This window comes from Mesoplodon densirostris, chromosome 12, assembly GCF_025265405.1.
Source record: "Mesoplodon densirostris isolate mMesDen1 chromosome 12, mMesDen1 primary haplotype, whole genome shotgun sequence".
Lineage (NCBI taxonomy): Eukaryota > Metazoa > Chordata > Mammalia > Artiodactyla > Ziphiidae > Mesoplodon > Mesoplodon densirostris.
Window position 1 is genome coordinate 19,918,507 of NC_082672.1, and position 11,456 is coordinate 19,929,962.

At 35.3% G+C, this 11,456-nt stretch overlaps 1 protein-coding gene across 2 annotated transcripts in view; it reads left to right on the forward strand.

The window, feature by feature from the left end:
• SHPRH (SNF2 histone linker PHD RING helicase) overlaps positions 1-8,587 on the forward strand; it is an 88,405-nt gene extending 79,818 nt beyond the window's left edge. For both annotated transcript variants that reach the window (XM_060114747.1, XM_060114748.1), the window contains exons 26-30: positions 1,874-1,966; positions 2,678-2,764; positions 3,550-3,728; positions 6,249-6,329; positions 7,626-8,587. In XM_060114747.1, the coding sequence (XP_059970730.1) occupies positions 1,874-1,966; positions 2,678-2,764; positions 3,550-3,728; positions 6,249-6,329; positions 7,626-7,722 (537 nt within the window). In that variant the 3' untranslated portion in view covers positions 7,723-8,587. The remainder of the gene's footprint in view (positions 1-1,873; positions 1,967-2,677; positions 2,765-3,549; positions 3,729-6,248; positions 6,330-7,625) is intronic.
• The last annotated feature ends 2,869 nt before the right edge of the window (positions 8,588-11,456 follow it).

Genomic DNA, 11,456 nt, shown 5'->3' on the forward strand with positions numbered 1-11,456 from the left:
AAAACTGCTTTAACACATTGGTCTAACATAAGGATTATGCATTTTGGCTTTGTTTTCAAAAATTGTATAAGGCATGCCTGCTCAAACCAAGGACCACAGATATATATGAGCCACCCTCTTCTTTCTTCAGTTTTCTCATTCTCAATAGCCACTTTCTGTCCATCTGGAAGAAAAGGGTATTAAGGCCATCTCACTCCCCATGTAGCTTTCTGCCAAGCAGAGCTTTGGATTTCCAGACTTCCTTATTGTTCTTCTTTCATAGTAGGAAGTAACTGGACTGGGACCAAATGGTTCAGAATTGTAGCATTTGGAAGGGATCACTGAGAGCTACCACTGAATTGGCCAAATTTTGATAAAAGGGAATATTCTAGGCTTTTCCTTCATAGAGTTAGCACTCTGGTTTGGAATGTTGCTTATAAAAGACTATTCTGTTTTCTTTTGAAATTTTTGTAAGAAGCGACTTAATTGATAGAAGCATTCACAGTTATCCTGGTATTTCACTTGAAAATATCTTTGAAAATGAGACCTTGCAATGAACATGGAAGTTTTCTGTCTAAACCACTAAATGATCACATTATGCTAATTTCCTGTTTTCTCTTATTTGAGGTAATTTTGCTCTTATTTAAGATAATGTTTAGATTGAAGTAGGTCCCTTATACTTTTTAACCTTTCAAGTATAATTGAAAGTCTGCATATCCAGAGAAATAAATGTAGATCCAGGATTTTAATACCAGAATTTTTTAATTTCTCCCATAATTCTTTGTTGGTAACTTTAAAATTAGTAAAGCTTTCTTCCTTGTTTTGTTTATATTTCTACCTTTGAGTGTCTCATTGTGTAAAAGTAGTAAGGGGGTGTGATTTGAGGAGAAGAGTAGTATGGGAATATTTTTACTTCTTTTTGGTTAGGTCTGCCCCCCTTGTAGGATAATCTCTGTCATTGTTGTGCTCATATTTAATGTCTCTGAAAGATAATAAGTTATTGGGTATCTACTGTTTGCCAACTATTGGGCCAAACGCTTTGTATTCGTTTTCTCATTTAACCATCACAGCAACCTTTGGAAATAGATGTAATTATCATCCCTGCTTGACAGATAAGAAAACTAAGGCTTAGAAAAGTTGGAATCTATATAACTAAGGAATTGCAGTACTGGCAGTTGAATTTCGATTTATCTCACTCCAAATCGCACGCCCTTAATCTCCCTGTCATACCATCTCCCAGAGCATTCCAGGAGGAAGACTTTTCTCAATGAAGGCTACAAAAACACTTGTCTTATTTCTTCATTTTCTTATTTCTTCACGTTTTCTCATTTTCATACTCTTATCCTGGAAATGGTCATGGAAAATACAAAAAGCATTCTTTCAGTGTTTATCTAGCTTTGTATAAATCTGCTTCCGTCCAAGTGGACGTCATTTGTACCTCTGTCATTGTAGTGCCCTTGTAAGAAAGGATTCTTTGTGGGTTAGATTCTTTACTATTTGCTTACTTTGGAGTTTTGATTCATTATATTCTGAACATTTTCAATGCCATAATATCTGAAATGAAGAGTGTTTTTAATATAAATTCTGCTTATCTAAAGTAACAAAATTTTGTATCTACAAAACCCAGCCACTTAACTAAAAAATCTTATCTTAGGGTCATAGCACTGTATGACTTTCTGGTGTGCATTTTTATATTTGATTCTCTCAGGGTGTAAATCCATATCTTGTATAGTTTGAGGCTAAAGAAAATTTCCAGCAGTTACAAAATGAAAAAGGATGAACACATACGTACCTATCATATAGTTTTGTTAATAAGTGTTTTATGTTAGTTTTCCATTCCACTGTTAACTAGATTTTATTTAGTAATAATGTGTTTTCTTCTTTGTGTTCAAAGGGCAGCCATTCTACAAAAGTGGAAGCTGTGGTCAGAACTCTAATGAGAATCCAGCTGAGAGATCCAGGGGCTAAAGCACTTGTTTTCTCAACGGTACAATCAACATTTTCATCCTCATCGTTAACTCGGAGTGGCTTTCTGTTTCAAATCAGTTTATATCTGAGAAATAATTGTTAATGTTTGCCAAAGTATAATTGAGATTTAGAATTACTGATAGATTTCTCCATGTTAGATTTTTTTTCTGTTAGATTTTTTTTCTATGTCCATTGGGTAGAATTATTTTTAGAGAAATTTGATGATGCTTCACAAGGCAATTCCTATAGCTACATTTCATGTTTTTATATTAATCTTACTTAGGGATTTTCTTATATTAATATTTTTAAATTGGAATCTCTAACCTTGAAAGTCATTTCAGGGATGAACTTGGTTAAGGCTAAGAAAAGTAAAATAACCTATTGAATAAAAGGTATTGAGTAAAGCTTCTAGTTTTCATTTTTGGAAGATAATTAACCACATCCATTAAGCACTCTGTAATTTGTTTTCTGTTGTTTATGTTTATTATAATTCATTTACTGAAGACACTCATTTTTCTCATTTTTTTTACCCTATCTTTAACCAGCATTTGATACAAAAGAATCTTTCAGGATAGAACAAAATATATTAATGGTATTATACTTGAAGATTTTGTTTTTGTTTACTTAATTCTGAGGTATAAAGGATATTTTGGTTTAGTCACTTTTCAAATTTTTTTATATGAAAGCTGTTTGTAAATATTTATTTTCCTATTGTTTTATGTGTTCTTAGTGGCAAGATGTATTAGACATTATTTCAAAAGCTCTCACTGATAACAACATGGAATTTGCACAGATCAGTCGTGTTAAGACGTTTCAGGTATGTCAAAAGACTTTACTTATGTTTTTTTGTAGTGGATTCAGTTGCAAATTGAAACTGCTCTTAACTAGCTTACTTGCATTTATTGTCTTGTGTCGTATAAACCACAAAAACATGGTTTGACTTCTTGATTAACTATAAAATTAACATTTAAAGGCAAAGTAAAGAAATTGCATTTATTTTCCATCTATTCAGTTATACCCATAGCAAACCATATTTAAAGATCTTCTGATTTGAGGTCTGTTTCTTTAATATAGGAAGAGATGGCCTATGACGCACCTTTTGAATGGACAGAGGCCTCATGCCCCTGGGATTAAGTTCTAAAATCACTGCATTAGGGCAAACTGCATATGGTTAAACTATGCTTACATCACACTCAGCACAATGACAGGTGCACACCTAAGTGACAAACACCAAAAAAAAACACCAAGAGAAAATTTAGTAGATTCATGTCTCTTACCTCACACTCATTCTTGCACATTCTTTCTCTCACTCTCTTTTTCCTCTAAGCTCATATAGTTTAATTTGCATACATCACATACATGTATCTTGTGATTCCATTGTATATCATAAAGAACAAGAGAGGTTATGTGACACTTTTTTTTCATAAAGTCAAGCAATAAGTTTATGTTTTCTAAAATTGGTAATTTTACATTTAATTTTCTTAGTCACTACATTTCACAATGACCTGGATACCGTTAGGCATTTTAACATGAGCTACATACAATATACTGCTCTTATTTTTAACTATCCAGCTAAAATGTAAATGTACCTTTCTTTTTTAGGAGAACCTTTCAGCATTTAAACATGATCCCCAAATCAATATTTTGCTGCTGCCCCTGCACACAGGTTCTAATGGATTAACTATCATCGAAGCAACTCATGTTCTCTTGGTGGAGCCCATATTGAACCCTGCCCATGAGCTTCAGGCCATAGGAAGGGTGCACCGCATTGGACAAACAAAGTAAGGGCTAAAGTTAACATCGGTAATATTTGCTCCAGTTTCTAAGATACAGATCAGCATTTAAACTCTTCATTTATGTTCATCATCACCTATTCATTTTTAGTTACTTCCTTATGTATTAAATTTTCAAGTGTTATTAGTTGACCAGAAGACATTTTGAGATTTCCAACCCTCCCTCCTCCAAGCAGCAAACCCCAAATTCTCCCAGATTTTTGTCTCCTCCTTTAGAAACTACCCTGATCATTTCATCAAAACAGCTTCTTAAAATACTTAAGACAACTACTAAGTTGAAGGCATCTATCATAACTTTGAGAAGAATTGACTTTTGATTGGCTAAAGTAGCCTGTATTTAAAAGAAGGTATATTTCGTACATGACTGAAAACAAATAGCTTTTTTATAAATTCTTCCCCTTAGGAAAATACAACCTTCCAGGTCCACTCTAAGAGACAATTAGTTTAGTTTAAGGCACAAAGTAATCCTAATAGTAGATATTATGTAGTATGTACTACTTTTATTCAAATGTCAGAATGGACAATTGTCCTTTATAAGGCCTCTCAGATGTATTACCTCCTGGATGTTAGATGCTTTGAATTTTTTTTTTAAATGCATCCATACTAAGCACTCATTAAATAAATATTGATTGAATACTTACTATATGTCAGGCATTAAGCTAGATACTGAAGATTCAAATTGAATAAGACATAATTTGTTTCCCCAAGGAGATCACTATGTGGTACAGGAAACATGATTTGACATATTATAGTAGAGTGTGAGAAAATATAATAGAAGTACTGTGGTAACAAAAGAAGGGAGTGATCTCTTGTGCCCTAGAGAGTCAGGAAAGGCTGCATTAGATTGACTCTTAAAGGAATAATTATTCCAAAGTTGGGCTAGAAAAGGGTGCTCACACAGCCAGAGTTGCCTGTGCAGAAACACAGAGGAAATAAATAACATGATATTTCTAGGGACCCTAAGAAGTGAAATTGCTGGAGTATAAAGTATGAGGAGAGGAGTGGCAGGAGACGAGGTCTTGTATGCCGTCCTCAGAAACGTGGCTTGCTTTGTAAGCAGTGGCTGGGAGAGCAAATGATGACTTTTAACTTCAGGCAAGAAAGAGACATGTTCATCAGGCAAACTATGGCAAAGTAATATAACTGTAATAAATGCAAGCTTGTTCTAAAGTACTACAAAGTAGCATTTAAAACGTACTTATGTCTTACTGGGTTATTGCTTTTTGTTTGGTTTGGGGTTTTGGCAGTGGGGTGGGGGGAGCAGGGCGTTGGTTTTTTTTGCTTTTTGGCTTTGTCTTATATCTTTAAACATTGAGTTCTTATCACTGTCTTCTAAAGCATACAGTGGACTCATCCCAGATGTAAGGCCACAAGTCTGAAAAGGCGACTCAACACTGTTCTACAATCCTACTATGCTTCCCTAGTAAATAGATTTTTCTACTTTCTGAGGAGACTCTCTTAAGTCTCCTGTATCTTCCTCCTCCCCTTTGAGGATGATCTCGCCTCATTCAGAGAAAACAGATACAGTCAGATTAGAAGTACCTCATCTTTCCATGACCAGCTTGGGCAGTCTACCTGCATCAATACCCACATAGTTCATTCAGTAAGTTTTTATTGAGCTCCTCCTGTGGGCCAAGCACTGTTCTAAAGTACTTGAGATGCCCTCACAGAGCTTAAACTCCAGTTGTAGGGGGTTGGTAGAGAGACAGATGGTAAACAGTAAACATAATAAGTAAAATATATATTATGCTAGGAGCAGGGAAAAGAGGATTGAGAGTGCAGGCGGCTGGGCAGGAAGGCATGGAGGTTCTTATGAAGAAGGTAACAGCTGAACAAAGAAATGTGAAATGAGATAAAAAAGAGAGAAAGTCCTGCAGATACCTGCCATCTCTGCCTCCGCTTTCTGCCTAACAGTCCGTCCTCCACACAGCAGCCAAAAGGACTTCTAAAGTATAACCAGGAATAATTCAAATCATGCATTAAACCCACTGACAGCAAGAATCCAAATTTTTGCCACGTCCTACGAGACCCTTTGTGATTTGACCTCCCTGCCCTTGGTTTACAATATGCTTTGGCCATGCTAGCCTTCTTTCTGCCCCTCAGACATTTTAAGCGTGTGCCAAGCACATTCTCATCCCAGGACTTTGCATTTATTGGCTGCTTCTTCTACCTGGAAACCCCTCCCACTGCTCCTTTGCTTATTAGCTGTCTCATCCCCATCAGTCATGCTTCAAGCCATGTGTCAGCCTCCTCATGTCATTGTCTGTACCTGAAAATTTCTTATTTTGTGTGTGTTGATTGTGTGTCTCCCCTCAATAGATACTTGTTCATTCAGATTAAATCATTTGTTGTATTCACTGTTGATCATTGCCCCCGCCAGCACCTGGATTAGTCCCTGCCACGGTAGATACCAACTGACTGACGAATATAACATATAATATATGAAGTTTGTTTGTTCTAATTTGTTTTAAGGTGTTTTTAAACTTATAATTGTTATGTACCTTCTAGACCCACTATTGTACACAGATTCTTAATTAAAGCAACAATAGAAGAAAGAATGCAAGCCATGCTGAAAACTGCCGAGAGGAGGTAGGTAACAGTTTACTTCAAGTGGACAGAAGTTTTCCTGTTCATAAAAGGTTGTAATAAGTGTGTAGAACTTCTTCACCTAGATGACCACTTAGTCAACCAAAAGATATAAGTGCAGATACTTTTTAAAAGCACGGTATGGCATTTTACCTCTCCAAAATTTCCCAGTTAGTACTTTGGGCATTCTATATTTGACTTAATTTATTAATAGGGATTGTAATATATAAAAATATTTAAACTGTCCTACTATTAAAGAAACTTCAGTTCAGAGCTAGTATACTTTAAATCACCCATGTGTGTTGGGGGCAGGGGGTGGAGGGAGGAACTATCCTACATTTCTTTGCCACTCTGGATTACTTTTTAAATGAAATCTATCTTTATGCCCAACCTAAAAGCTTTAGTCTGATAGCTGTAACATGAAATTTAGAGTGCTGCTTGATACAGCACACTGGTTAGTCACATGCAGGTAGAAAGGTCTGGACTTAAAACTGGGCTGGTAATTGTGGCATTAATTTCAAAGGCAGAACAGAAGCAGAGAGACCAGAACAGCCTTAATTTTGAAAACTTAAGTTTGGAATCACAAAGCTTCCTAACATTTATTTCCTAATTAATTTTCTTTAAAGTCATTTTGAAACATAAACTAATACCTAACTGAATCCTTGTGAGATAGGTATGATTGGAAGATACACTCAGAAGAGATGATTGCCTTAGAAGGGGTTGTTTCCACAGAGGTACTTTGCATAGCAAAGAAGCCATTGGAAACCAGAAATTCTCTTTCATTGGTGGTCTGGGAAAGAAAGGCTACCACAAGAGCTTTTTGCCTCAAACATGAAGGCTTTTTGTTAGTGGTGTTTCCATATGTCACACAATTCAGTGCTTATATTTAAGCTGCCTCAATAAAGCAGCAATTAAAAGAGCTGTTGAATTTTTCTTGAAACAAATTAACTTCGGATACTAAGAAGGTAAGTTGTAAGGTGAGAGCTTTAGTACTAGCTGGCAGGGGTTTTGTTTCTTTGTTTCATTAATTGTGCAGAGAAAGACATTTTATGACCAAGTTTGAAAATGGTATATAGAAATCTTCACTAATTTTAACAAGTTGTAATAATGATCCCATTGCCTACTTTCTTCCAGGAGTTTCTTATAAACTTAGAACAAATATGTTCTTATATAAGAATATAATATTGTACTATTATGTCTTATATTATTATTATAAGACCAGACAGTATATAAGGACAAATATAATAATTTATCCCTTGGGGTTTCTTTCTGATTCTGCTCACTTGCAAAATCCTGCAGTCACACAAACCCATCAGCGAAACATTCCGAGGCCTCTGTCTTGACCGTGGCTGATCTGGCAGACCTATTTACCAAAGAAACTGAAGACCTTGAATGAAGTACACTTGATTCAATCCACAGACTTTAATGTGTTTTAAATTTTTCATAGTTTATAGAATAAAGTTAAGTAATCCGATAGATGTCAGTAAACAGTGTTCTTAGTTGAATGAGTTTATTTCTTTTTCAGTTGTACAGTGTCCTCGTAGTTATTAAGTCCTTTCCAATATACTGTTTCCACAGTAGCTATAAAGATTTTTAATTTTACACTCCCAATAAAATATTTATTTTTGTTCCAAAGAGTACCTCTATTTGAGGGAATTAAGAGAGGTAATGTGTACTTTTCTTTGGGTAAGATCAGTCTTAAAAAGAGTTAGAATAGGGCTTCCCTGGTGGTGCAGTGGTTGGGAGTCTGCCTGCCGATGCAGGGGACACAGGTTCGTGCCCCGGTCCGGGAGGATCCCACATGCCGCGGAGCGGCTGGACCCGTGAGCCATGGCCACTGAGCCTGCACGTCCGGAGCCTGTGCTCCGCGACGTGAGAGGCCCGCGTACCTCAAAAAAAAAAAAAAAAAAAAGAGTTAGAATAACAGAGGAAGTCAACTAGTCTAGTTGTACATGACCTGGTGTACCAACTAGATCTCAATTTTGAAAGAGCCTTCAGTATCTTTAGCACATGATTCACCAATATCTTATTAGTGATATTTTTAAAAGATGGTGAATTATGTTAACTCCTAGTTCTTTGAGTAGATATAGACTGTAACTCCATAAATAGTAACTTTAGAGTAATGCAACTCCTAACAATAAGTTAATATTAGGCAATTATTTCTTTTCTCTGTATCTTGCCACTAAAAATCAAAACACTGCACACTTTAAGTATTTCTATTCTATGTTAAGTATTATCAGTGTAAGCAATTAACTTTAGCCTTTCTAAGTGTATTAATGTTTACTTTCCTTAAAATTATCTAAACTGCTTTCTCTACTTTTAATTTGTCTTACTGAGTTTTTACATGTTTTAAGATTGATGTATCTGTAAATATTGCAGTGTTTATAATTTCAATTCTTATCATTATAACATGGCAATATGGCAGGGGTTTTTTTTATCGTTATTATACTAAAGTCCTGGGTTCTTTTCCTTTCCCATGTTCTCGTGTAACTAGACTTTTAACCACTAATATCTAAATTTATGATAGGATTTGTTATTTCATTCCACTAGTACTTTCCTCAAGGACTAGTATTTGATCTTTGGAGCAAGAGAATGTCATATTCACATAAGCAAATAATTGCAAGTGATAATAACCTAGTGTTTCTTCTTCTGTGAAGAATTAATGGACTTTGAAATTGCTAAATAAGGAGTAGCATTGCTAAATAAGGAGTAGCTTGTTGTATCCTAGCCATTTGATGTAATACAGATGTTCTTGATTTGTTTTCTTTGAGCCTTCAGAGTTTTAAATGACCCTCAGGACTCATTAGCTCCTACTTAGTTGCCCAGAAAACTGTAATAGAAGTATACCCTGGATCACATTTGTCCGAGAGGCTTTGGTGCTTAGTTAAGGTGCATTTTCTTATTCTGGTTTATAGGGTGACATAATTCAACTGAAGAAAACACACACACATTTTTGGTGCTTATTTTCTTCAGTTGAAGGAAGATATACATTGATTCTTTTATATGAAATATTAAACAGAACTATTATTTTTGTAGCTCTTTACATGTCATAAAGAGCTTTCCTATACATTCACATGTTTAATTTGCCCAACAGTCCTGTGAAGTTGATATAGTTCATATCATTCCTGTTTTAAAGGTAGAGAACTGAGATTCAGAAATATTGAGAAATGTGCCTATGACACACAGCAAGTAAACAGTGGAGCCAAGGTCCCCTGACTGCAAATCTCATGTTCTTTCTCTAAATCATATACCTTGTTGAGATTCAGAAGGCCTATGATTATAATTTAATGATGAACATATTTCAGTATTTCTTTTTGTTTGTTTCCTAGTATTCCTTTCTGCGCTACAGTTTTAGGGAAAACAATTTGATATGCTTTAATTTTGTAAAAAGAAAGAAATATAAAAATATAAATATATAAATATACCTATCTGTATTAGAGAAAACCTGCTCTTATTTATTTCTGTAAAATATTATCAAATAAATATTTTAGTGTAAATTGAAATTTGGGGATTTATTTAATTTCTGATCCATAGAACATACTGCGTGGTTTTTGTTTTTTGTTTGTTTTGGTCTCTCAACAAAAGGTGTCAAAATTGTTTATACCACAGAATCCTATATTTTATAGACATTTATTATTTCTTCAAAACTGTTGTGACACTTCTCCCAAATGATTGTTCAGAACAAATTCAGATCTCGTCCCCACATCTTGGCTGCAAGCAAAGGACTTCTTTGTTTCATCCTTCCATCATTTTATGTTCTCTGAAACATCACTATACTTATAAATAGTTGTTCTTAAATGGGTGCTTTATTAATGAACCGGTGAGAAAAAAAAAATGAGGTAATTCGAGTCCTTAGAGAACTGAAATGCATTTGGATCTGGGGCCACATCTCTGTTTAAAGAATCCAAGTGAGCTTACTAGGACTGAAAAGACTTATTTATATACAATGTGACATACATACACCTAATTCCTTAGTCTTTTGCTTCAAACCCAGGTAGCTTTACTATGTCTATTGCAGCTTCAGCTTTTCTCTCTGTATGCGATCCCAGTAGAATGGCCCATGTTTTAGGGATACAGTTTTAAGGATTGGTCCCTTTCATATCATATTAATAACAACAAACTGAAAACTCTCTACATGGATAATTCAATGTATAACCACAAATTCTTAATAAACAATTATCAAACTTAACAATAATTGTCAAAATATTTAGGATTTGAATTTAACAACGCAAGATTAATCATCAACACAAGTTACCTTGTTAAGTGGACAAAGGAAGAAATGATGTCTTTTAAATCTTCTGCTCTCGTTTACTAGTCCTCCCAAGATTTAGTGTGCTTGAGTTCTTTATGTTTATTAAACTACAGGATAATCTTCGAGAAATGCAAAAATCACCTGTGCTAGAAGACCTAAGGCTTAGTTAAGCTGAATAAAAAGTATCTCTCAGTTTTTCTAGAATTTAAACGAAATCCCACAATTATATGCCATTTCTTAATTTCTAACTGACATATCAATATAAAAATGAAATGTTATTAAAACGGTACGGTACAAGCAATGTGTTTTAAACCTGTCTACTCTGATAAAGGAAATCTAATCTTCAATGATGCTTCTTCAAAGTGTGATCAATCAACTCTATATTTTATATAATTTACAAGAATTTCCATGTACTTCTGTTACATTGTGAATGTGATATAAACACTGTCACACGTAAGGCTTGAATATGAACCACTTGCAAGCCTTCCTTTAGAGGAAGGCTGTGTGAGTAATTGATAACCCCAAAGGGAATTCAGTTCTCACAGTGGGTATATGATGTTGCCTCTGAGTTGAATAACAGACAGTATCACATACAGAAAATAGCAGGAGAACTTGGCTGGGACCAAAGTTGGCATCTCCAGCTTTCCCATGCCTTCAGTCAGCCTTTCAGAGACCTACATACCTTGTCTTTGAAGCTCCCGTACCATCTCTTAACCCTATTCCGTTATTTAATATCAGTGACTCTCAAGACTGATTTTGTCCATTAAAGCTGATTTTGTGGGGGCTTCCCTGGTGGTGCAGTGGTTGAGAGTCCGCCTGCCGATGCAGGGCACACGGGTTCGTGCCCCGGTCCAGGAAGATCCCACATGCCGCAGAGC